Here is a 27,919-nt window from a genome sequence, read left to right as displayed (position 1 = left end):
AGAAGAGCAGAAAGTGTACCTATATATAGCACAAATGACTGTGATGTATGTGTGAGTGTGTGTTTATGTAAGTGCAACATAGGATAAATGTACGGAATGTACTTACTAGCAAGGGTAGAAAGTTGCAACAACATTCCCCCAGAGGCCTGAGGCAGGCAGAGAAAGACCAGGGAATGCCACCTGCCTGCGGTCCCTCCAGGAGCAGTGGAGTCCCAGGGCTGCACTTACCAGTGACCCCCGCATGCCCGCCCCATGGGTGGGAGAGGGAGACCCCGGACAGCACCCTCCCAATCAAGGAGCACAGGCCCAGGGTAACCAGAGGAAACAGAGCCAACCCCCAGGATTCCCCTCCCCCACCACAGGCCAACAGCAAGGGCCCGGCGTCACACGCCCCCGAGAGCCACCCATCACCCAGCAGGGCCCCCTATCCTAACACATACACTCAACCTCATATATACATTCACCCCCATATATACACCCCTACATACATATACACACCCCCTTATATACACCCTCATTATATGTACACCTACACACAACCATATACACATACATACACACACACACACCCACACTCACCCTCATATATAGACCCTCACACATATATACACCTACATGCACATGTACATTCACACAAACATATACACTCCCACACACATTCACCTACACCCATATACACTCTTACGGATTTATATACACCCACAAATGTACGTACACATTCACCCTATAATATATACACACACCCATATATTAGAGGTGTGCCAAAAAATCGATTCATATATCAAAAATCGATTCTCATTTACTACTATTCAGAATCGATTTTAAATGTCCCAAAATCGATTCTAAGTCGTGGTGAAGTCTCGCATTACGTAATTACAAAATTACGCGAGACTTTACGCAGCATGTTCTGGGACACACTCATGCGCGGAAAAGGTTCAAAACACATGGAGGAAAGAGATATTCAACCTGTCCGGTCTTCATTTAAGGCAAAAATATGGGTTCATTTTGGTTTTTACCGAATGCCGGGGAAGACCGAACTGGACACAATGTAGCTCGTGTGCAAGGCTTGGTGAGCACAGGAGCGTTAATATAGAGAAGGGTGAGAAATAATATAGAGAAGGATGGACCCAAGTGCCGGCTCGCAAGAGCAAGAGGTTTGACACTCATCAAATGTATTAGCGAGAGGGAAACGCGCACAGCGACCCAGAACGAACAAACAAAACAACACGGAAGACTCAACGCGCAAGAGAATAGAAAGCAAAACCAAGAGGGCACGGAGTAAATAGAAACAAAAAACCAATGCGGAAAATACAACGCATGAAAAATAACACTCAATCGTAGTGAGACGGGAGGAAGAAACTAAACAACAACAGTAACTAAAAAACAGCGCGGATAAATGCAACGCGAAAACGGAACCAAGGACACCAGCAGAAGTAACTGGCAAAAAACGCTGCAGCAAAATAAAACCCTTCCCAAAAATAAAGGCAAAACGGATAGGAAGACATACAGGATTGAGAAAACTTGAGATGGGTCAGCATAAGATACTCAATTTAAGTAAAGAGAAAGCATAACAGAGAGAGGTGGCGAGACACCATTAAACGATAAGCAATCACAGAGAAAGCAGAGACCGGCTGAGAACGTACGGTTACGTCGGTTTAGTCTGGGACTGACTCTGGTGCCCCTAGCGACAGCTGGAGGAACTGCATCCGAGCCAGCCCTGAAAGCTCGCAAAATGAAGCTCAAGAATTTTGGTAACAACAAAAACCATTTTATTTTACCAAAGCACTTAATTTTTGTTAATTAAATGTGAAAGACACTTAATTTTCTGTATTTGTCGTTCTGTCTTGCAAAGCAGACTGTAGTAGATCATGCAGATTTTATAGACTGAAGCAGACCTTTTTATAAATCTAATTGTTTTTTGAATCGAAAATCGTTTTGAATCGAAAATCGATTTTTGAATTGAATTGTGGTCCCCAAAATCGGAATCGAATCGTGAGATAGTAAACGATTCCCACCCCTACCATATATACACCCCCCTCCCCCCCAACACGTACACATTCACCCACCTATACAAAAAGAGACAACGACAAAGACACACACTCATCCAAATTTACACACATAACATGGGTTTTTAATGTAGTGGCGCCTGAGGGATTGAAGGACATGGACATTCATTGTTGGGTTTTGGCCTTGCTGCTTACTTCTCCAATTTCTCTGAATCTTTTGATATTATGGACCATAGATGATAAAATCTCTACATTTCTTGCAATTGCACACTGACAAACATTTTAAAATTGTTGGACAATTTGCTCATGCACTTGATCAGTGGGTGAGCCTTGTCACATTCTTGCTTGTGAACGACTGACCCTTTAGGGCAGGGGTCTCCAACACGTCGCTCTCGAGCTACCAGTAGCTCGCCACCCCTTTCCGAGTAGCTCGCCAAAGGGCCAATGAATTAAATATAAATTTGTAAACCTAATTGGTCCCATCGAGAAATCTACTTAAATTTATGTCCAATCAAAATTCAGTTGTCCCTCCCCTTCTAACACTAAATGATTATTCGCCAATTATATATCAGTTAGTTCACAATCCGACTGGTTGAGAAGTGTTCTAACCCTGCAGATATGTGCGATAACAGCACGGTATTCTCATTCTCTGTATTACTCCGCGGACGCGTTGTCAAGTAACGGCATGTACATATATTCACGATAACACACTCCCTCTCGTGTTCTATTGCTCAATTAGCTGTCAATCAAAAAGTTAGGCTGCCGTCAATATTGAATAAACCAGGGGTCACCCACATCATGAGTCGCCCGCCGGCTTGTTTTAAAAATAGCTCACTATAGTGCCATGCACCAAAGCGCTGCATCGTTTATGTTTTTGCTACTATTATAGATTGTCCGTGGTTGCTAGCGGTCTTCCCGCTTAGCAATTGACACACGCAAATTTGTTCGCCACCCCACCCCGATTGATGCATACTAATCTGGTAGCCCTCCGCAATAATTGGTATCCAAGAAGTAGCTCCCAGTTTCAAAAAGGTTGGAGACCCCTGCTTTAGGGGATGCGCCCTTTATACCCAATCATGACACTTACCTGTTTCCAATTAACATGTTCACCTGTGGAATGTTACAAACAGGTGTTTTTGAGCATTCCTCAACTATACCAGTCTTTTGTTGCCCCTCTCCCAATTTCTTTGGAACATGTTTCAGGCATCAAATTCCAAATGAGAGAATATTTGCAAAAAAATAAAGTTTATTGTTTGAACATTAAATATATTGTCTTTGTAGTGCATTCAATTGGATATAATATAACACAACAAACTCTATCGGGATCCACAGCCCCCTGGGGGACTGAATGTGGTGCAGGAAGGGGAGAGAAGACAGACCACCATCCACCACTGGGCATACAAGCACACACACATTCCTGCACACACACACTCAGTCAACTGCCTTTATTGAACAGAGAAACACAAACACACACTTAGGGAAAATTTGTCAGTGACTGCCAATTTACTTAACCTCCATATAGGTTCAAAAGGATTTGCCAATAATCATATTCTGCTTTTTTGTTTCATTTTACACAATGTCCAAATTTAATTGGGATTTGGTTTGCAATAAAAAAAATGAAATAAAGCATTTAAACTGTGAATATATTATTTCCATGCCAGAAACAACAACAATGCCTACCACTATAATGACACCTGAAGAGTCAACATCTACCACGTCAACACCCACAACTTTCATGACCACTACAGAGTCAACATCTACCACTCTAATTACCACTACAGAAACAACACCTACCACTATAATGACCAGTGCAGAAACAACTACCAATCCAGAAACAACTTCCATCCCAGAAACAACTTCCAGTACGATTCCAGAAATAACTAACACTCCAGAAACAACGTCCACTATCACTCTGGAAACAACTACCATTCTAGAAACAACTACCATTCCAGAAACAACTTCCACTCCAGAAACAACTACCATTTCAGAAACAACTACCATCCCAGAAACAACTGACACTCCAGAAACTAGCACTCTAGAAACAACTACCACCCCAGAAACAACTGCCATTCCAGAAACAACTACAATCCCAGAAAAAACTACCATCCCAGAAACAACTTTCACTCCGGAAACAACTACCATTCTAGAAACAACCACCATTCCAGAAACAACTTCCACTCCTGAAACAACTACCATTCCAGAAACAACTTCCACTCCAGAAACAACTACAATTCCAGAAATAACTACCACTACCACTTCCGAAAAACCTACAGTTCCAGAAACAACTACCATCCCAGAAACAACTGACACTCCAGAAACTAGCACTCCAGAAACAACTACCACCGCAGAAACAACTACAATCCCAGAAACAACTACCATTCCAGAAACAACTACCATCCCAGAAACAACTACCACTACAGAAACAACTAACACTCCAGAAACAACTGACACTTCAGAAACAACTACATTCCCAGAAACAACTAACACTCTAGAAACAACTTCCACTACCACTCCGGAAACAACTACCATTCTAGAAATAACTTCCACTCCAGAAACAACTACAATCCCAGTAACAACTACCACTCTAAAAACAACTACCATTCCTGAAACAACTTCCACTCCAGAAACAACTACAAATCCAGACACAACTACCATCCCAGAAACAACCATTCCAGAAACAACCACCACTCCAGAAACAACTTCCACCCGAGAAACAACTACCATTCCAGAAACAACTTCCACTCTAGAAACAACTACCACTCCAGAAACAGCTACAACACCCACTCCAGAAATAGCTACAAGTTCCACTCCAGAAACAACTACAATCCCAGAAACAACTACCATCCCAGAAACAACTTCCACCCCAGAAATAACTTCCACTACCATTCCAGAAACAACTAGCACTTCAGAAACAACTACAATCCCAGAAACAACTAACACTCTAGAAACAACTTCCACTACCACTCCGGAAACAACTACCATTCTAGAAATAACTTCCACTCCAGAAACAACTACAATCCCAGAAACAACTACAAATTCAGACACAACTACAATCCCAGAAACAACAACCATTCCAGAAACAACTACCACACCAGAAACAACTTCCATTCCAGAAACAACTTCCACTCTAGAAACAACTACCACTCCAGAAACAGCTACAACATCCACTCCAGAAATAGCTACAACTTCCACTCCAGAAACAACTACAATCCCAGAAACAACTACCATCCCAGAAACAACTTCCACTCCAGAAACAATTTCTACTACCATTCCAGAAACAACTAGCACTTCAGGAACAACTACAATCCTAGAAACAACTAACACTCTAGAAACAACTTCCACTACCACTCCGGAAACAACTACCATTCCAGACACAACTTCCACTCCAGAAACAACTACAAATCCAGAAACAACTACCATTCTAGAAACAACTACCACTGCCACTCCAGAAAAAACTACCATCCCAGAAACAACTGCCATTCCAGAAACAACTTCCACCCGAGAAACAACTTCCACCCGACAAACAACTACCATTTCAGAAACAACTACCACTCCAGAAACAACTTCCACTCAAGAAACAGCTACAACTTCCACTCCAGAAACAACTACACTCCCAGGAACAACTATCATCCCAGAAACAACTATCATCCCAGGAACAACTACCATTGCAGAAAAAACTACCATCCTAGAAACAACTACCATTCCAGAAACAACTACCATTCCAGAAACAGCTACAACTTCCACTCCAGAAACAACTACCATGCCAAAAACAACTACCATGCCAGAAACAACTGCCACTCCAGAAACAACTACCACTCCCACCCCAGAAACAACTACAATCACAGAAACTACAATTCCAGAAACAACTTCCACTCCAGAAACAACTACCATTCCAGAAACAACTACCACTCCTACCACAGAAACAACTACCATTCCAGAAACAACTACCACTCCCACTCCAGAAACAACTACAATCCCAGAAACAACTGACACTCCAGAAACAACTACCATCCCAGAAACAACTGACACTTCAGAAACAACTACCATCCCAGAAACAACTGACACTCCAGAAACAACTACAACACCAGAAACTACAATCTCAGAAACTACAATCCCAGAAACAACTGACACTCCAGAAACACCTGGTATTCCAGAAACAACTGACACTCCGAAAACAACTGACACTCCGGAAATAACTGACACTCCAGAAACAACTACCATCCCAGATACAACGGACACTCCGAAAACAACTGACACTCCGGAAATAACTGACACTCCAGAAACAACTACCATCCCAGATACAACTACCACTCCAGAAACAACCACCACTCCAGAAACACCTGCCACTCCACTGCTACCGCCCCGTGCCACGTGCTCTGCTTCAGGGGACCCACACTACACCTCTTTTGATGGGCATATATTTGACATCCAGGGCACTTGCCAATACATTCTGGCAACTGTATGCAATCATACTCAAGGACTACCGTATTTCCATGTCTCAGCTAGAAATGAACCATGGAATAAACTTCCAGTTTCCATCACTGTTGGCGTTTATGTCATTGTCTCAGGATACATGATACACATGTCACACAACATGCATGGTGCTGTCAAGGTAAGGAGGAATTATAGCTAGTAGCTTGAACTATTGTACCTTAAACAATAAATAAGATATTGCCAAAGGGAGACATTTTTTAAAAAGCAGTTATGTGATGAAAGCCCTGTTATTCTTCGAGGAATTTATCAACTTTTGTCTTCATCAGGTTGATAATGAGATCAGGAACCTTCCTGTCCTGCTCGACTCTGGCCGAGTGTTCGTTTACTCCAGTGGACTGAACACTGTCATTACAACTGACTTTGGCCTTAGTGTGAGTTATGATGGCTCTTGGGTGGCGCGGATCACTGTCCCACGAAATTACAGTGGAGCCACGTGTGGTCTGTGTGGTAACTACAACGGTCGGAAGAGTGACAAATTCCTCACACGCTCAGGTGCACTGGTGACTTCAGCTTCCCAGTTTGGAGCCAGCTGGAGAGTCGAGAATGACGCAGTGTGCAGTGATGGGTGTGGAGACTCATGTCCATCATGCCCAGACCAAACTAGGGCACAAACTCAGTGTGAGATCATCAGGGACAGACAGGGTCCCTTCAGCTTCTGCCATGACTATTTGGACCCTCAAGCCTACTTCAATGATTGCGTATTTGATGTTTGCCTGTCTGAGTACAGTAACGATGTACTGTGCCGTTCCATCCAGACCTATGTCAGTGCCTGCCATTCTGCCAATGCAACGGTCAATCCCTGGAGACAGAACTCCACCTGCCGTAAGTCATTTGAAACAAACTGATTTCAAATGGTTAGTTGTCCTCACAGTATGGGAGAGGTTATACTCATATAATGGAAATACATCTACTATTGCACAGTAGAGAGATATAGTACATTGCACATCCTAATTCTTTGTCTTACTTTGTCAGGCATGGATTGTCCTGTGAACAGTCACTATGAGCTGTGTGACACAGACTGTGGGCACACCTGTGCCAGCAGCACTGATGCTGTATGTGAGAGGACGTGTTCAGAGGGCTGTTTCTGTGATGAAGGCTTTATGAGGAGTGGAGGTCTCTGTGTGCCAGTGGACCAGTGTGGCTGCCTCTATGATGGATTCTACTTTCATGTACGTTCTTATAATTTGCAAAGAATGTTGTGCAGTTGAGGTACAATCATAAATTTATACTAAAAGATCATTTGTGTGCTTTGATAGATCTTTGATGGAACTAATTGCAGTGTCTTTTTCTTGCAGCTAGGTGAGCAGTTCTGGACTCCAGAATGTTCCCAGCACTGTGAGTGTTCTGCTACCAATGACCTGAGCTGCGTCTCCACCTCCTGCTCTCCTTCTGAGGAGTGTGCAGTCAGGAATGGGCAGCGTGGCTGCTACAGCCAAATGCCCACCACCATGTCCACCACTACTATTAATGGTAAAATACAAACATTTCCATTGAGTAAATGTTGGATGCTTTTTAAATTGTCCAAATCATTGCCTGCCCGTCTTTTATAAATCCAATATTTGAAATGTGGAAACAGATCTATAATGTGTTTAAAAAAAGAAATACTGAGGAGACATTTGTTCAGCATTTCCATTTTTCTGAATATGACTAAAAATAGCTATTAATAGCAATGGAAATATTTGACAAAAGATGGTAGTACAATTATATTCTCACATCTCAACAACTAAAACAGTGAAAAATACCCTTTTTATTTATCTGTTTGAAGTTTTCTTCTTTTCTGTCTTTTGCAAAAGTGCACACCTCCGAGAAGCCGTCACCGCCCAGTGCCACGTGCTCTGCTTCAGGGGACCCCCACTACACCTCTTTTGACGGGCGCAAATTTGACTTCCAGGGCACTTGTCGATACATTCTGGCAACTGTATGCAATGATACTCAAGGACTACCATATTTCCATGTCTCAGCTAGAAATGAACCATGGAATAAACTCCCAGTTTCCATCACTGTTGATGTTTATGTCATTGTCTCAGGATACATGGTACACATGTCACGTAACATGCATGGCACTGTCAAGGTAAGGAGGAAGTATAGGTAGTAGCTTGAACTATTGTACCTTAAACAATAAATAAGAAATTGCCAAAGGGAGACATTTTTTAAAAGCTGTTATTATGTGATGAAAGCCCTGTTATACTTCGAGGAATTTATTAAAGACAAGATCGACTTTTGTCTTCATCAGGTTGGTAATGAGACCAGGAACCTTCCTGTCCTGCTCGACTCTGGCCGAGTGTCCATTTACTCCAGTGGAATGAACACTTTCATTACAACTGACTTTGGCCTTAGTGTGAGTTACGATGGCTCTTGGGTGGCGCGGATCACTGTCCCTGTAAATTACAGTGGAGCCACCTGTGGTCTGTGTGGTAACTACAACGGCCAGACGAGTGACGACTTCCTCACACGCTCAGGTGAACTGGAGACTTCAGCTTCCCAGTTTGGAGCCAGCTGGAGAGTCGAGAATGACACAGTGTGCAGTGATGGGTGTGGAGACTCATGTTCATCATGCCCAGACCAAACTAGGGCACAGACACAGTGTGAGATCATCAGGGACAGACACGGTCCCTTCAGCTTCTGCCATGACTATGTGGACCCTCAAGCCTACTACAATGACTGCGTATTTGATGTTTGCCTGTCTGGGTACAGTAACGATGTACTGTGCCGTTCCATCCAGACCTATGTCAGTGCCTGCCATTCTGCCAATGCAACGGTCTATCCCTGGAGACAGAACTCCACCTGCCGTAAGTCACTTGAAAGAAACCCATTTCAAATGGTTAGTTGTCCTCACAGTATGGGAGAGGTTATACTCATATAATGGAAATATATCTACTATTGCTCAGTAGAGAGATATATCACATTGCACGACCTACTTCTTTGTCTTACTTTGTCAGGCATGGATTGTCCTGTGAACAGTCACTATGAGCTGTGTGGCACAGACTGTGGGCACACCTGTGCCAGCAGCACTGATGCTGTATGTGAGAGGACATGTTCAGAGGGCTGTTTCTGTGATGAAGGCTTCATGAGGAGTGGAGGTCTCTGTGTATCAGTGGACCAGTGTGGCTGTCTCTACGATGGACTCTACTTTCATGTACGTTCTTATATTTTGCAATGAATGTTGTGCAGTTGAGGTACAATCATAAATTTATACTAAAAGATCATTTGTGTGCTTTGATGGAACTAATTGCAGTGTCTTTTTCTTGCAGCTAGGTGAGCAGTTCTGGACTCCAGAATGTTCCCAGCACTGTGAGTGTTCTGCTACCAATGAGCTGAGCTGCGTCTCCACCTCCTGCTCTCCCTCTGAGGAGTGTGCAGTCAGGAATGGGCAGCGTGGTTGCTACAGCCAAATGTCCTCCTGCATGGTGTGGGGAGACTCCCATTACCTCACCTTTGATGGAGCTCTCACCACCTTTCAGGCAAGAACGGGTCATTTCATTGCTCAGAGTTTACTTTGGATAATCTGCTAATATTACAATATGCCATATTTACAAACAGGTGCATTAAATGCTGAAAAAACTATGAAAAAATACACACACTGTAAATGGATGACAAAAATAATCACATAAAATCCTATATGCAATATGATCTCAATGTGCCCTGAAATTTAGCTTCATAGGAGATCATGTAATTTCTTTTGAGTAGAAACTTGTTCACCTTTATAACATCCTGAAATTATTCTTCCAGGGCACTTGTTCATATGAGATTTCCCACACCTGTGGGTTTGTGGGTAACAGTGACCTGGGATTCCGTGTGGTGGCCACTAACGTAAACCATATAGACATGGACATGTCATCTGTGTCTGTAGTGGATGTGTGGCTAAATCAAGGAGCTCAACACACACAGATCTCTATTGGACAAAACAAGATAGTAAAGGTATTTGTATTGTAGATTACACTGTTTACATCAAAAGCTAAATGACAGTCTGTAATGTATTTAATTTGTATTTAACATATTCTTGTCTTTCTCCAGGTTGATGGGAAACCTGTGAACTCATTGCCTTTTAAAATTGGCGATCTTGCTGAAATTCATCAGCAGCTAAATTTAGTGGTTGTGAATGCATCACGTGAGCTCCTGGTCTACTATGATGGTAGTTCTACCCTTTCTGTGAGACTGGGTCCAAGTTTCAGTGGATCTGTGTGTGGAATGTGTGGAAACAATAATGGAGACCCATCAGATGACAAGACTTTGCCCAGCAGCGCGCTGACCGTTGATGACACTGTTTTTGGAAACAGCTGGAAATCAAACTCCAGCAGCCCAGGGTAGATAAACCCTATTTGGATATGACAGACTTAATTCAGAATCAATATAAATTAAAAATTTTACTTTCAATAACTATTTGCTAGAGCCAATATTCTACCATCTCTGCTCATGCTTCATGATAAACTTCCTATTTTAAACCCTGAACACTCTCTTTCCTTTCCAGATGTGGAGCTGATGACCAGACAATAGATGTAGATGAGTGTGCCCACAGAGAGGAGTACTCTGACCGCTGCAGCATCATCACTAACACCACTGGACCCTTCCACCTCTGCCATGGCCATGTCAACCCTGCCCCTTACTTCACTTCCTGTGTGTATGACCTGTGTGCCTACCCATCAACCAATCACATGCTGTGTTCAGCTGTGGGGGCCTATGAGGCTGCTTGTTCCATGGTGCAGGTCCAGATCTCAGACTGGCGCTCTGACCTTTCTTGCTGTAAGTTGGGTATTGAGGAATTTTAAAATGCTTTTCTTAAGATTTCTGTTAGTCAAGAATGTACATTAAATATATATCGGGTTAATACTCTGCATTATTTGGGGAAAAATATTGAATATTGTCACTGCAAGTTATTGTTTTTTTATTGGCTATTGGATTAACAATTTAATGTATTCCTCTTTATAGCACTGGTGGACCACTGTGAGGAGGTGAACTGCACTGAGGATGAGTGGTGTGGGGAGATGGAGGGTGTCCATGGCTGCTTCTGTAATCAGGATGACCCAAGACCAAACCCAGAGACTTATGGTGAAAGCACATTTTAATACAATGATGTGGAAACATGCTCAAAGTATTTTCTTTGACACCATTTGAAGAACATGACTTTTCACGCTCCAGTACTTCACCTCCCCTCTCTGTTCCAGACGCTGTTGAAGTGTGTGATAGCAGCTCAGGCACCATGTCTCTGTCACGCTGTCAGCTCTTTGAAGCTGGTTTCTCTGTCCACACTTTACACCTGAGTGACCCCAGCTGCAGAGGAACAGTCCAGAATGGCAGACTGGTCTTCCATTTTGATAATGATGATCACATCTGTGGCACAAACCTCACGGTACATTAAACACTAGTTATGCAGACTGGTTTCTGATAAATAAGTAAACATCATATATAGGACCCTCACTAATCCAACCAGTCAGAGGTCATTAATGCAAAAACCACTGAATCTAAGTTCATTTGTCATATATGTTGTGTGAAGAAATGTTGTGTATTTATTACATTTACATTAACTTGTTTTCCTGACTAAATGTAAATTTTATCAATATCCACAGGCAAATGGCACTCACTTCATCTACGAGAACTCTATCCAGATGACAGTCAACTCAACAGAAAGCAGCGTTAACAGACAGAACATGCTACAACTGCAATTCTCCTGTGTTTATGCACTCACTCAGACACTTACGATGGACCCATCATTCACCCCTCTACAGAGGTGAAACGCACAAGTGTTTAATTGAGCCCTGACACTGTTGAACAGTGTTTAAGGTTTATAAAATAAGCATAGACATGCGTGTAATGATGTAGTTGTATTGACAGAACAGTTATTACATTTCTATGGTTTCATTTTTGTACAGACTGACAGGATATCAAGTTTGCCAGTTACTAATTGATCTGTGGTTGTACTCTTCTACAGTACAATATACAAGAACCTTCCAGGTGTTTTGGGGATGTACCAGGTCAGGATGATTCCCTATCAGGATCCTGGTTTCACCCTCCCTTACAACGGCAGTGCAGAAGTGAAGGTGGACCAGCGGGTCTATGTGGGAGTGTATGTCCAGGGGGTGGACAGTCGTCAGATTGCTACAGTGATTGATTCATGTTGGGCCACCCCTGTGAATGACCGCAACTATGGTGTCCGCTGGGACCTGATTATTAAACAGTAAGACACTTTGACTTTCTGTACCCATAGCAGGGGTTGCCAAGTGTGGTTCTTAACAACCTACAGGCTTCAGAGATTAGCTCCAACACACCTGTCTCTAATAATCAGGAGCTTCTGAAAGCCTTGATTAAGTCATGTCTGTTACTGTGAACCTGGAACTAAATTCTGCATGATGGCAGATCCCAGAACGAGAATCAAATGTATACATTTAACACAATATCATAAAGCATAGATTTGAATTGAAGTAATTTGAATTATCCCAAATTTTTATAGGTGTCCTAATCGAGAAGATAAAACAGTACGAGTCCTTCAGAACGGAGTCTCCACAACCGGCCGATTCTCCTTCGAGATGTTTGCCTTTAACGACGAGTCCTATAACAAGGTCTTCATTCACTGCTCCATTCACCTTTGCCTTCTGCAGAGCAACAACTGTGTAGCGGTGAGTTCTGACATCTGTCAGTGAATCACACAGTTCCATGATACATGTAAATACGTGTAAATGTCTCCTGTCTCTGGAGGTTTATTGTCACCCAAGTCTCTGATCTGCATTGGTCGTGTTTTATGGTATATGGATCAATGGCATAGCTAGCATATAAGGCATTTTGATAGCTTCATCAGTTAATTTAATCCTATAAGCCACTCACATTTATACAGTAATTGGATTGTAACTGGTGTGAAAGTTCTTGGAAAGGATTTTTCATTCATTTTCTACATTTTCTTTTTCTAGCACTGTCACCCTGGACATCACCACAGAGCTGCGAGGTCTGTGGACATCCATGACACCTCCTCCATCTCCATGGGGCCGTTCATCAGGCCTGAGAAAAGCAGAAGATGAACCATCACACTGCTTTCCATGGTTCTCCAGGTTTTCTTATGTGTAGTTTTATGTGTAATTTTATTTGTAGACTACTGGAGTGAGATAAGTAGTCACAGTGCTGCCACAGGTGAAGCTCAGAGTTCACTGCTGGACACAGACAGCTATGTTTAACTTTAGCTGGAGTGTGTGTTCATCAGTAGCTTCATTCAGTACTCAGAATGAGGGTGTAAAGAACAGACATTCTATTCAAACTCCATGAACACTTTACAGTATCAGGACAGTGACAGTACAGTACTCTGACATATTTGAGGTAATCTGTCCTTGGCTTTAAAAGCACACCGATATCTTCAGATTTTTTGTCAGGATGTTGGGCTCTAGAGCAGATTACAGTGTCACTGGGATGTCCTGACTACCCAGATCCTTGATCCCAGCAGACTACCCACAATCTTGATCCCACCAGACCACGCTGATCCTTTTCTGATGACAATCTGAGCAGAAACACTGAATAACAGAACTACAGTCCAGTCTGCTGTTAGAGAAAATATCTAGTGTCACACCACTACCATCTCTCTCTGATTACAAAATGTTATTTACTATAATCTTTCTGGTGAAATCAACAATACTTAATTATCCGATATTTGCCTTTACATTTTTCTGCTGCGGCATGTATAATAAGTTTCTTATTTTTATCATCATCTGCTATGAGAAAATGATCAGGATTATAATTCCAGATTACACTGACTTGTGAAAGAAGCACATGAATGTTGTGATGTTATTGGAATGTCAGAATGATTTTACAATGATATTCTTGGATTGTATTTTTTTAGCAAATGTTCCTTTTAAGAACAAATGTAAAAATAGTACTTATTATCTTGCAATAAATATTTTTTACATTTTTATGGTGTTCTTTACTGTTTGGTAATGTACTATACACATTTGATAGTTCTGAAATGGCCATGTAGACATGAAAATACAGACAAGGTGTTTTTGTTATTATTAAATGATGGATGTTCAGTTAAAAAGCCACACACATACACCAAAACCCCACAACTGTCAAATTAGTGGCGCTAACATAACTACATACTGAAAAACTACTAATAATCTTTAAATGTGCCATATTTTGTCAATTGTGATTTTCACCTCAATCGAAATTTGTTATCCGCATTTACCCATCTGTGCAGTTAACACACTCACTAGTGATCACTAGGGTGTGTTAAGGTTTCTGAAATCATCTCTAGATGTAGATCAGAGCCTTCAGGGTTCATAGACAGGATTATAAATTTGTACAGCCCTCAGAGTTCCATAGTCCAGCACTGGGAGAACAGATTCACAACACACGGGTGTCAGGAAAGAGTTATACATGTAATATGTAAGAGATAATACATGTAGTTAAATATAGAACGAAGAAGATGTGTGTTCTGTTACAATTAATTTAGGAACTTTGTTCTATGTTTACGTTAAGTAATTTGTGTTTATGTGCTTAGTTGTAATTCATTTAAGAACCACAGGGGTCAGTAGCAGCAAATTAGTTCATGTGCATAACCATTAGAGTGAGAGAGTTAAGCAGAGAGAGGGAGACAGCTATGGTTTATTGTGTCTGAGCTAATCCAGTTATGTATACATGCATCTCATGTCATTGAAAGCATTGTGAGTATGTATTGCTCATTTGGTCTTTTAGCCTACAACTGTAGACCTATATTTTGTCTGTAGAGATGTTTCCTGTGCATCTGATACATACAGTGGGATGCAAAAGTTTGGGCACCCTTGGTAATTTTCCTGATTTACCTTTATAAATCATTGAATGTTTGGATAAAAAAAATTCAGTTAAATATACCATATAGGGGATAAACACAGTGATATTTGAGAGGTGAAATGAAGTTTATATGATTTACACAAAGTGTGCAATAATTGGCTAAACAAAAATAGGCAGGTGCATAAGTTTGGGCACCCAAAAAAAACCACTTAATATTTAGTAGATCCTCCTTTTGCAGAAATAACAGTCTCTAAACGCTTTCTATAGCTTCTAATCAGAGTCTGAATTGTGGCTGATGGTATTGTAGACCATTCTTCTTTACAAAACATCTCTAGTTCATTCAGGTATGATTGTTTCTGAGCATGGACAGCTCTCTTTAATTGACACCTCAGATTTTCAATAAAATTCAGGTCTGGGGACTGAGATGGCCATTCCAGAATGTTGTTCCTCTGCATGAATGCCTTAGTAGATGTTGAGCAGTATTTAGGGTTGTTGTCCTGTTGGAAGATCCAGCCCTGGCGCACCTTCAGCTTTGTCATTGATTCCTGGACATTGGTCTCCAGAATCAGCTGATATTGTTTGGAATCCATGCGTCCCTCAACTTTAACAAGATTCCCTGTAATGGCCACATAGCCCCACAGCATGATGGAACCACCACCACATTTCACTGTAGGTAGCAGGTGTTTTTCTTGGAGTGATGTGTTCTTTTTCCTCCATGCATAACATCCCTTGTTATGGCCAAATAACTCTATTTTAGTCATCAATCCACAGCACCTTATTCCAAAATGAAGCTGGCTCGTCCAAATGTGCTTTAGCATACCTCAAGCATCTCTGTTTGTGATGTGGATGGAGAAAAGGCTTCCTCTGCATCACTCTTCCATACAGCATCTGTATGGATGCACAGATCATCAGTAGCAAGATGATGTTGTAGGTCTTTGGTGCTGGTCTGTGGGTTGACTGACTGTTCTCAACATCCTTCGCTTCTGTTTATTCGAGATTTTGCTTGGTCTGCCACAGCCTTGACTTGAACTGTACCTGTCTTCCATTTTCACGTTCGTGTCCTGGATGTGGCCAGGCAGCTTCCCTCTGCGCTGAAGCAGCGAGATGACTTCGGCACCGTCGTCCTTCACGTGGGGGCTGCCGACACCTTCGCCCGGCACAGCGAGATCCTCAAAGAGCACTACCGCTCGCTTCTGGACACCGCACGGAAGAAGACGTTGGCCAGACTCGTCGTCTCCGGGCCGCTTCCAATGTTCCAGCGAGGGTGCGAGTTATACAGTCGTCTCTTATGTCTCCACAGCTGGCTCCGGGACACCTGTGGCAGCGTCGACGTGGACTACATAACAAATGGGAGAGTTTCCATCACTCTACCGCCGAGATGGACTTCACCCCAGTCGCCTAGGCTCGGCAGTCCTCTCCAGGAACATCGAGGACGTGCTACGCCAGGCCTGACCAGCCACAACAAACCACACAAATCAGCTAAGTAGAACTTACTTCCCTATTTACCAAACCATTGAGACTGTGTCAGTTAGCCGTGTAGGTGTAGGAATAACAGGGCGATATATTTAAAAAATCTAATCAAAATAAAACTTAATAATCAACCTGAAGTGAGTAGCAATGTTATGCTAAGGCTAGGACTTCTAAACATTAGATCACTTGCATCAAAAGCTGTAATAGTAAATGAAATAATCTTAGATAACAGACTAAATGCACTCTATTTAACATGGGCTAGAGTAGACGAATATGTAAGTTTTAATGAAGCAGCTCCTCCTACAGTTATGTACATCAGCCCCATATCACTGGGCGTGGAGGTGGAATAGCCACAATATATGACAGATATTGGTCTTACTGTAAAACCAGCCACCTCTATTAACTCATTCGAGGCTCTGACAGGTGAAATAGGCAATAATCTCATAGGCAATAAGGCAAAGCTTAAATTAGTGACCATCTATCGACCGCCGGGTCCTTACTCAGAATTTCTTCAGGAATTTGCTGAGTTTCTTTTGGAATTATTCTTAACCGTTGAGAGATTTGTAATTGTGGGTGATTTCAACATTCATTATGAAAATGAATCAGACCCACTGAAACCAGCATTCAATTCCATCCTGGACTCAGTAGGTATAACCCAAAATGTGACAGGGCCTACTCACCGCTGTAAACACACCTTAGACTTAATACTTACTTACGGGTTAAACATAGAACATTTGGCAATCATCCCCCAAAATGACGCCATTTCAGATCATTCGCTACTGATATATGAAATAGCTTTATACAATGTACATCAAATGCGCCATATAAAAACCACACGCACTATCACATCCGACACCGCAGCAACATTTGTAAACATACTGCCAGAGTTACCGAACACTATGCCATAGCAGCCCAATTAATTGGAACAGGCAGCACAACAGTTTTATTCCACAATCAGCAATACCTTAGACAGTGTAGCTCCAGTTAAAACAAAATTAATTAGGGAGAAAAAGCTTGCACCATGGTATAACGACAACACTCGTCTTCTAAAACAGACAGCTCCAACAGTGGAGCGCAAATCGAGATCCACCTCACTAGAACTGTTTAGAATCACATGGAAAGACGCCGTAGTCAAATATCAACATGCCCTAATGAAAGCTAGAGCCTCATACTATTCATTACTAATAGAAAACAACAAAAATAACCAAAAGATTTCTCTTCGCGACCATATAAAAAAACTAACAAGAAATATCAACTACACTAGTTCTAATACAACACTTAAACACACTAGTGACAATTTTTTTTACTTTTTCAATAATAAAATAGATAATATCCAAACAGTCATAACACATCACAGCCTAACCTCCAATCCAACTCCAGTAGTATAGGTAATAGTAACTACACATCCGAAAATATTACTGAGCTAAATGGCTTCGATCCTATATCGCAAAAAGAGCTCACAACACTGATTAACACTAGCAAGACTGAAATTTCAGGATCTCCAGGACATCACCCCTCCTTCTTGCTAGCAATTAGCCATCCTTTTATTATGCAAATGCGGAGCACTGAGGCAGCAGGTCAAACACTAATATGGCTAAAAGTACGAGGAGTTTCGCAGGCAAACCGCGCAGACCCCCGCTCTCCTTTCCACAGAAAACCAGCTTATCTGTATATCACAGCTTCAAGAAGCAATTCGAAAGTTACAACCCGTGAAACTATCTTTTTTTTATAGCGCGAAGGTAATTATTCCTATGATGAATAGGAATTAATCTTTTGGTTTGAATCTCGCTAAACATTCTAACTGAAATAAATCTTCGCGATAAAGAATAAACGTTGTATTTGTAGTAGGCGTACGTGCTGTGCGATTTTCACAAGGCAAACCAGACACTGACTAGCCAATTTTATGTGTTTCATACGCATTGTATGCTTACTTCATCGCACTAAAGAATAAACTACAATAATGTGCTCGTTGTAGGCATACGTGTTGTGCGATTTTCACAAGGCAAACCAGACACTGACTAGCCCATTTTATGTGTTTCAAAAACATTTCATGCTTACTTCTTCGCACTAAAGAATAAACGTTGTATTTGTAGTAGGCATACGTGTTGTGTGATTTTCACAAGGCAAACCAGACAATGACTAGCCCATTTTATATGTGTTTCATACGTATTTTACGCTTCCTTTGAAGCGCCGACCCCGCGCTGAACATTCTAACTGAAATAAATCTTCGCGCTAAAGAATAAACGTTGTACTTGTAGTAGGCGTATGTGCTAGAAGTTATTTGTTTTATACTATCCAAGTATTATCTAAAATGAAGTAAAAATCGAAATCAATCAGTACAAATTATATATATTCTATCCGTATCTAGATATTTAGACAGAATCAAACATTGTATGCATGTTATTTCTGCAATTCGTCCGTTACGAAACAGCACTAATTTACAGGTAGAGAATATATATAATTTGCACTGCTACATAGACAGGAAATGCCACAAAATAATCTCTGAAATATCATAAAAATGATATATATTCTATCTGTATATAGATATTTAGAGAAAGTCAAATATAGGCATTGTAGCCTACATGTTATTTATGTTCTGCTTTTATGAAACAGCACTACTTATATAAAAATTCTAGCCATATCAATTTTGTTTTTCCACCTAATTCCAGATAATTACAGAACAATTAAATTAAATTTTAACTCAGAGACTGACTGATTATCCATTCATCTATACATCTATTCATCCATCAGATATAAAGAAATGGAAATGCGCAAGTATCGGTTAGTGATTAGCGGGTATCGATACGCATGTCATTAGCGCCTTTGCATCAGCCGCCGTGAAGGTTCACAATTTACACTTGTTGAAGATGGGTGGGGTGTGGTCTTCTCCAAGCTGGGATAAAAACGGACACACAAACACAGGTGAGTCATTTCATATATTTTTCTTGTTCTGCGAGGAAGACACGGACACTACGATGGCACACAAGAGGATTTACACTCCTTTGCAAGCTTTGGCTCTTCTGAACGCAATGGATGACTATGATTCCGACGGAGGAGAGGAACTTTGTTTTAGTGCTGAAGACTCCGATCTGGCACTTTCAACTGGCGCACATACGAGTGGACAATCGGATGAAGAAAACCGTAGCCCTCCACGAAAGAAGCGTTCTGTTGCTAAGGATGTCAGTAAGCCTGCAACGAACATAAACGCAAAAGATGGAACCGCTTGGGAAAAGACTGATGTTGTAAGAAGTCTTGGACACGGCAGCACCACTTTTACGTTCAGTGAGACCGCAGGACCTACAGAGCATGCCAAGGTAATGTAAAAAACTCTTTTCGTAGATGTATACAAGAAAAGTACAGAGGTGAATTTTGCCAGCTATATTTCCTCTTTTGTATAGATGAAACTGTAGTGCATGTTGTAGTGTAGTGCATAGGAAAAAACATTGAATTGAATTTGGCCAGCTATATTTCCTCTTTGTTATATTTTATAAATATATTTATATTATATTTCCTCTTTTTTTTTACATATAAGTAATGTTATCACGGATGTACATAGGAAAAAGCATTGAACTGAATTTGGCCAGCTATATTTCCTCTTTGTTATATTTTATAAATATATTTATATTATATTTCCTCTTCTTTTTTTACATATAAGTAATGTTATCACGGATGGCCAACTATATTTCCTCTTTTGTAGATGTAAAGATGAAAAAAAATAATTATTTTATATTTCCTATTTTTTTACATACAAGTGATATGATTTTTATTTTACTTCTACAGCGCAGAATCACAAGCAGGTTGCAGAGCTTTCTGTGTTTGATCGACATAGAGATGCTGAGGACAATCACACACTGCACGGTCCATGAAGCCCACAGAGCGGATCAGAGCTGGAACCTGTCTGTCAGCGAGTTGATGGCTTTCATCGCAGTGCTTTTTCTGCGGGCAATACTCTGCCCGGTTGGAGCGGTGGCCGATTGTTGGTCTAAGAAATACGCTGTGCCTGCAATCAAGGACACGATGTCGCGTGACCGCTACAAAGAAATCATGCGGTACTTGCGCTTCGATGACAAGGACACCCGTGCGGAACGTGTAAAGAGCGACAGATTTGCTGCAATCTCGGACATCTGGCAATGTTTTGTACGTAACTGCACTCTGTGTTACACGCCAGGACAACACATCACCGTTGATGAGCAGCTCTTTCCAACCAAGGTCCGCTGTCCTTTCCTGCAATACATCGCTACAAAACCTGACAAGTTTGGCATAAAGTTTTGGATTGCTGCTGATTTGAAGACCAAGTATATGTGTAATGCTCTTCCATATTTGGGAAAGGACCCCAGTCGTCCCAAGGGAGAAAGACTGTCAGAGAACGTTGTCATGAGACTCATGGAACCATATCTGGACAAGGGCAGAACCGTCACCACTGACAACTACTTCACATCCCTGTCTCTGGCCAACAGACTGCTTGCATGCAACACAGCTCTGCTTGGGACAATCAACAAGATCAGAAGAGAAATTCCTCCTCCAGCAAAAAACACCAAGGGACGTGAGGAATTCTCCACACATGTGTACACATCAGGAAGTGCCATACTGACAGCGTATGCTCCAAAAAAAAACAAGGCAGTCTGCATTCTCAGCACAATGCACAAACAAGTCACGATCTCCGAAGGCCGCAAAAGGAAACCAAACACGATCACGGACTACAACAGCATGAAGGTATGCGTATATGATGATAAATAATGTCACATTATTGAATTTTTATGTCATATATGTCAGACAAAATGATTATAATGTTTATAATGTAACATAACCTTTTTATGTTTCTTCTTTGCAGTGCGGTGTGGATATCATGGACCAGAAGGTGCGTGGGTATACGGTCCGCGCAGGAACACGCAGGTGGCCTGTTGCAGTGTTCTACAACATGCTGGACTTGGCAGCGATGAATGCACATGTTTTGTATACGACATGCACGAGGTCCACGGAGAGCAGAAGAGACTTTTTACATGCTCTTGCTGAGGAACTTCGGCGTCGATTCTTACAGGAAAAGACAATGGCGAAAAAGCAACGACCTCCACCTGCTCCTGGAAAGACGACGCAGTGCCAGGTGCAGATACACTGCAACAGGAATCACAGCTCGGAGCGGTGTGCTGTGTGCGCCAAGTACACCTGTCGAAAATGTAGAAAGGATGGGCCATGGATATGTAGCAACTGTTAGCTTGCGGGATGCTCAAAGCGCACTTGGCTGTATTTCAAATGAGATTTCTATTTTTCTAATAAAAATATTGTTGTTCTGCATCACACATTTGTTTTACCCTGTCATTGCTAAGGCAAGAATATCTTTATTGTTGTTATTACTGGGTGGGGTGTGTGTGTGTGTGTATAAAACTTTTACAACGGTTCTATTACCGGCATTATTTCTGTAAATCGTGTATATACTCAAACTCTAACACAATGTGCAAGTATGTTACATTACAAAAAATATAGGTACACAGATTGACTGGTATCTTACAAGTTTGTAGTGGATTCAAAATGTATATATGTTTACTCTGCAGCACGATTCTGTGAATTTGCCATCGCACTACACGTACCGCCAACGCATTGTTTATTCTTTAGTGTAAGCATAAAAAACATATGAAACACATACAAAATCACATAACACGTATGCTTACTACAAATGGATTGTTTATTCTTCTTGAAGCTGTTATATACAGATGAACTGGCCAGGCTGAATTTCCTTGGAAATGGAGCGGTGGTCGGCGCTTTTGCCTTGTGAAAATCGCACAACACGTATGCCTACTACATGCACATTATTGTAGTTTATTCTTTAGTGCGATGAAGTAAGCATAAAATGCGAATGAAACATATAAAACTGGCTAGTCTGTGTCTGGTGTGCTTTGAGAAAATTGCACAGCACGTATGCCTAATACAAAAACAACGCGAGGATTTATTTCACTTAGAATGTTTAGCGCGATTCAAACCAAATGATTCATTCCTATTCAGCATATGAATAATTATCTTCGCGCTATAAAGAAATATAGATTGTAACGTTTGAATTGCTTCTTGAAGCTGTGATATACAGATGAACTGCCCAGGCTGAATTTCCTTGGAAAGGAGAGCGGTGGTCGGCGCTTGACACTCATAAAATGGACTAGTCATTGTCTGGTTTGCCTTGTGAAAATCGCACAACACGTATGCCTACAACGAGCACATTATTGTAGTTTATTCTTTAGTGCGATGAAGTAAGCATAAAATGCGAATGCAATTATGTGCGAATGAAACATATAAAACTGGCTAGTCTCTGTCTGGTTTGCCTTGAGAAAATTGCACAGCACGTACGCCTACTACAAATACAACGTTTATTCTTTATCGCGAAGATTTATTTCAGTTAGAATGTTTAGTGAGATTCAAACCAAAAGATTAATTCCTATTCATCATAGGAATAATTACCTTCGCGCTATAAAAAAAAGATAGTTTCACGGGTTGTAACTTTCGAATTGCTTCTTGAAGCTGTGATATACAGATAAGCTGGTTTTCTGTGGAAAGGAGAGCGGGGGTCTGCGCGGTTTGCCTGCGAAACTCCTCCTATTCAGCATATGAATAATTATCTTCGCGCTATAAAGAAAGATTGTAACTTTTGAATTGCTTCTTGGAGCTGTGATATACAGATGCACTGGCCATGCTGAATTTCCTTGCAAAGGAGAGCGGGGGTCGGCGCTTCAAACACGCACATATCTTTAGCAAGACAAAGGGCACTAATCTCTTCACAGCGGGGAAGTGGGCTACTCGGCGGCTGATTTTCCTTGCGACTTTTTTCGTAGCGTTGGCCTTCCCAGTGTTAATTAGTCTAAGTCTACATCATGTATATTCGACCCAGTTCCAACCAGTCTGTTTAAAGACTTACTCCCAGCCATTGCTGGGCCCTTACTTAATATGATTAATATGATTATGACCCTTGATTAACAGAATCTCGATCCGCAGATTCTAGCCTACTATAGGCCAATTTCTAATCTCCCATTTATCTCTAAAATTCTAGAAAAAGCAGTTTCCAATCAGTTACGCCATTATCTCCAATCAAATAGTATCCATGAAAAGTTCCAATCAGGATTTAGATCGAACCACAGCACTGAAACAGCTTTACTCAGGGTAGTGAATGATTTATTAATGTCGTCCGATAATGGTCTCGTCTCGTTCCTTGTACTGTTAGATCTTAGTGCAGCTTTTGATACTGTAGATCACAACATTTTGCTGGATAGACTAGAAAACACGATAGGTATTAAAGGAGTTGCACTCTCCTGGTTTAGGTCTTATTTGACAGACTGCCTCCAATGTGTAAGTGTTAATAATAAAACCTCTAAATCTGTCCAGGTTAAATACGGTTAAACACAGGTTAAAACACTTCTATTTACACTGTACATGTTACCCTTAGGCGAGATTATGCATAAGCACGACTTCAGTTTCCACTCCTACGCAGACGACACTCAACTATATTTATCGGCAAATCCCGATGATTTAGGACCACAGTCATAGGACCACTTCTATTTACAATGTACGCAGTGATGTCAGTAACGCGTTACTTTAATCTTACCACTTTTTTCGGTAACGAGTAATATAACGCGCTACTATTTCCAGTCCAGTAATCAGATTAAAGTTACTTATCCAAATAACTGTGCGTTACTATTTTTATTTTCCCTAGTAAAAATATATTTTTCTTTCTTCTTGGCTCAGTTCTACTTTTGTGTCTGACCGTAGCGCTCGACTCCGCATGCTGCGCCCTGTTAGAGCGCGAGCATGTTTTACAAGTCATTTTTTGCAGTGTCCTCCTGAAACGATACGTGGTAGTATAAAGAAACACCCCTCAAAACCAGGGGAAGGAACAATTACCTGAAGAATTTTAATGTTGCTTTGTGTTCCACGTTTGAAAAGTGCTGTAATTTTGACTAACGTCGCCTAATTAAAAATGCTTGAAATTGTAATGGTATTTAGTTTCACAAGCTGTCTGACTGAACAGTTCGCTTGTATTACGTGTACAAATAAATGTACAAATAATACCGCGCAGCTACACAAACGTAATGTCAGGAGATACTGTAGCAACTACTACTCCTCACAGTGAGTCTTGCCCTTTAATTGACACTTTTGGGGGGGGGGGGGGGGGGGGGGTGGAGTTGCCTGCGCGCGCCAGGGTTGCGTTATCAATAAAGTTTCCCTCCTCTGAATTTTTGGATTAAGCAGCTTCTGCCTCGGTTACCGAACCTGCTTCAATACATTGTTACTGTTAAAAATGCACTTCCAATAAAGTGAGTATTGGAAAATTTTATTTTGCTGCTGAATATAACTACTAAAGTAACTTGTAATCTAACGTAGTTACTTTTAGAATCAAGTAATATGTAACGTAACTAAGTTACTTTTAAAAGGAGTAATCAGTAATCGGATTACTTTTTTAAGGTAACTTAGCCGTCACTGACTGTACGTTACCCTTATGCGAGATTATGCATAAGCACGACATCAGTTTCCACTCCTACGCAGACAACACTCAACTATATTTATCGGCAAATCCCGATGATTTAGGTGTAAACAGCAAAATCGAGAAATGTGTAGAAGAGATAAAACATTGGATGGCGTGTAACTTTCTAGCACTAAATCCCGATAAAACAGCTAATAATAGTTGGGTCTAGGGCAGCGAGAGACAAGATACATAATGTAGCATTGAATCTACATTCTTTCACTATAACCCCCAGTGCAGAGGTAAAGAACTTAGGCATCACAATAGACTCAGATCTCTTGTTCGAGTCACACATTAATAATATAACTAGGGTAGCGTTCTTTCACCTACGCAACATTGCTAAAATTAGAAACATATAAAATACTAGTGACTCGGAAAAACTTGTCCATGCATTCATATCCTCTCGTCTAGATTATTGCAACAGTCTTCTAGCTAGATGTTCTGGTAAATCGATAAACAAATTCCAGCTGGTTCAGAATGCAGCAGCTCGAGTTTTAACAAAAACTAAAAAGTTTGATCACATTAGTCCCGTATTATCGTCATTACACTGGCTGCCCGTTTGATTCCGTATTGACTATAAAATACTTTTATTAACATATAAAACACTGCATGGCTTAGCTCCAGAGTATCTTGGTGAACTTATTGAACATTACAGCCCAGTACGTTCACTTCGTTCACAGGACGCAGGGTTATTAACTGTTCCTAGGATCAAAAGGTCACAGCAGGTGGAAGAGCCTTTTCTTATAAAGCTCCACAATTGTGGAATAATCTTCCTGCCTCTATTCGGGACTCAGGCACGATCTCAATGTTCAAATCTCGACTAAAGACTTATCTGTTTACTTTGGCCTTTGATTAGTCTGCTACATATTTATCACATCACATATCTTTCTTCTCCGAGGTTCAGCTGGGGAGTAAACCTACAATACAAACTGCAGTCGGAGCCTACAATACCAGTATTACTGCTCTGACATGGAATGAAAACCTGGCATTCATCACAAGACACTTACATTGACAATATCAACACCCAGAATTTTCATTCTAGTTACCTTATACTTAGTCTGATTGTGTGATGTGTGTGACTTGTATATTCGTATGTATAATTTGATTTTGTGTAATCTATGTGTTTTTGTGTGATTTGTGTATTTAACCAGGCCACCCGAAGGAGATGGGTCCCTGCAGGATACACACACCTATCAGGATACAAGCACCTGCCGGTGGATGTACTGATGCCGGGGTTGGATGTGCCATTGCCACAAGAGGTCGTGCGGATGCTAGCTCCTGTCAGAGGCTCACCATCTGCACCAAAGGAATTGTGACTACTTGGCCGGGGAACAAAAACTGCGCACCACGGACTTGTACTAACGGGCCGCCCAATGGAGGATGGGTTCCCTTTTGAGTCTTGGTTCTCCCGAGGTTTCTTCCTAATCCCCACCATCATATGGAGTTTTTCCTCGCCACTGTCGCCTCTGGCTTGCTCATTAGGGACTTGGACCCATAAGATTGTTAATCGGTAAAGATTGTAAAGCTGCTTTGTGACATGTGTTGTGAAGAGCGCTATACAAATAAATTTGATTTGATTTGAATTACTGCATATCAGTACGTATAACCAACGTAGTGCTGATTGTTGTCCATATGTTTGTTTCACCTTTCCTTGTGACATCAATAAACCTGTGGATAAAGGTTAAATGTCTTCAGAGTCCTGATGCCAGGAGAGTGTTTGTCTGTCAGGTTGAGTATCGTACATATACAGAGGACAGAACAATGTGTCTTAACACAATTGAGTAAGAACAATAAAACATGTGTGACTGGTGTTCTCCTTATCAGGTGAGGATCCTATCTTAAAGGCAACACGGTGGCTTGGTGGTTAGCACGTTTGCCTCTCAGCACTGGAGTCTTGGGTTCAAGTCCCTATCTGAGTGGAGTTTCCATGTTCTCCCTGTGTTTGCGTGGGTTTCCTCTGGGGTCTCCGGTTTCCTCCCACAGTCCAAAGACATGGAGGTTAGGTAAAATGGCTCTCCCTGTTTCCCTGACAAATTATCCCTGAGTCTGTCTGTGTGTCTTCATGTTCAATAAAAGCAGTTGTCTGAGTGTGTGTGCATGAATGTGTGTGTGCTTGTGTGCCCAGTAGTGGATGGTGCTCTGCCACTAGGGTCTGTCCTCTCTCCCCTTCCTGCACCCCATTCAGTCCCCCAGGGGGCTGTGGATCCCGGTAGAGAGTATGCTGTGCGCAATTGGCTGCCGCTTCTCGCCGGAGTGTGATTGGTTGTACTTGTGTTAAAATTGTAAAGCGACCTTGGGTATATAGAAAGGCGCTATATAAGTTGAAGATTCATTAATTCATACTGGGGTAGTGGAAAAGTACAGAGGGAGAGAGAGGTAGACAGAGAGAGAGAGGTTCTAAGCAAGGAGCAGACACACAGATAAGGGAGTAAACTGAATGTCAGAGTGTTCTGTCTGAGGGTCACCGACAGTAAGTCACAAATTCTCTTACAGGGGGCTGTGGTGCACATGTGCCCAGAGCAGTGTGCAGCCCTAGCCCGGTGCCTGGGGAGCAGTTGGGGTCGGGTGCCATGCTCAAGGGCACCTCATTCATGGCCTCAGGCCTGGGAATCGAACCCACAACCCTCTGATGACAAACCATGACTGCCCTATCTAAAAAAAAAAAAATAGGTACTTCATATATATCTTAAGCTTTCTCTAACACAATTTA

The 27,919-nt window shown here is 41.5% G+C and overlaps 2 protein-coding genes across 4 annotated transcripts in view; both read left to right on the top strand.

Annotated features, from left to right (window-relative positions):
• LOC143517689 (uncharacterized) overlaps positions 1 to 14,386 on the top strand; it is a 121,106-nt gene extending 106,720 nt beyond the window's left edge. For 2 of the 3 annotated variants that reach the window (XM_077010432.1, XM_077010431.1), the window contains exons 9-23: positions 7,473 to 7,669; positions 7,796 to 7,970; positions 8,294 to 8,571; positions 8,734 to 9,289; positions 9,440 to 9,636; positions 9,752 to 9,961; positions 10,230 to 10,418; positions 10,515 to 10,804; positions 10,969 to 11,240; positions 11,427 to 11,546; positions 11,663 to 11,847; positions 12,065 to 12,225; positions 12,427 to 12,672; positions 12,946 to 13,111; positions 13,400 to 14,386. In XM_077010432.1, coding sequence (XP_076866547.1) covers positions 7,473 to 7,669; positions 7,796 to 7,970; positions 8,294 to 8,571; positions 8,734 to 9,289; positions 9,440 to 9,636; positions 9,752 to 9,961; positions 10,230 to 10,418; positions 10,515 to 10,804; positions 10,969 to 11,240; positions 11,427 to 11,546; positions 11,663 to 11,847; positions 12,065 to 12,225; positions 12,427 to 12,672; positions 12,946 to 13,111; positions 13,400 to 13,507 — 3,350 coding nt within the window. In that variant the 3' untranslated portion in view covers positions 13,508 to 14,386. The remainder of the gene's footprint in view (positions 1 to 7,472; positions 7,670 to 7,795; positions 7,971 to 8,293; positions 8,572 to 8,733; positions 9,290 to 9,439; positions 9,637 to 9,751; positions 9,962 to 10,229; positions 10,419 to 10,514; positions 10,805 to 10,968; positions 11,241 to 11,426; positions 11,547 to 11,662; positions 11,848 to 12,064; positions 12,226 to 12,426; positions 12,673 to 12,945; positions 13,112 to 13,399) is intronic. The other variant, XM_077010433.1, reaches the window with a different exon arrangement.
• Positions 14,387 to 21,077: 6,691 nt separating this feature from the next.
• LOC143517698 (uncharacterized) lies at positions 21,078 to 22,057 on the top strand. The gene is made up of 2 exons (XM_077010450.1): positions 21,078 to 21,425; positions 21,544 to 22,057. Exons 1-2 carry the CDS (start codon positions 21,087 to 21,089, stop codon positions 21,922 to 21,924), a joined length of 720 nt encoding a protein of 239 aa, XP_076866565.1. The 5' UTR covers positions 21,078 to 21,086; the 3' UTR covers positions 21,925 to 22,057.
• The last annotated feature ends 5,862 nt before the right edge of the window (positions 22,058 to 27,919 follow it).

The sequence above is a fragment of the Brachyhypopomus gauderio genome, chromosome 6 (genome assembly GCF_052324685.1).
Source record: "Brachyhypopomus gauderio isolate BG-103 chromosome 6, BGAUD_0.2, whole genome shotgun sequence".
NCBI classification, from domain to species: domain Eukaryota; kingdom Metazoa; phylum Chordata; class Actinopteri; order Gymnotiformes; family Hypopomidae; genus Brachyhypopomus; species Brachyhypopomus gauderio.
The sequence above is the reverse complement of the archived record's forward strand: the minus strand, read 5'-3'. Positions and strand labels throughout refer to the sequence as shown.

Bases quoted from the DNA above. Each gene is read 5' to 3' on its own strand.
- LOC143517698 (XM_077010450.1), top strand. From the start codon at position 21,087: ATGAGACTCATGGAACCATATCTGGACAAGGGCAGAACCGTCACCACT. The intron at 21,426-21,543 runs GTATGCGTATAT...TCTTCTTTGCAG, and splicing joins CGGACTACAACAGCATGAAG to TGCGGTGTGGATATCATGGA.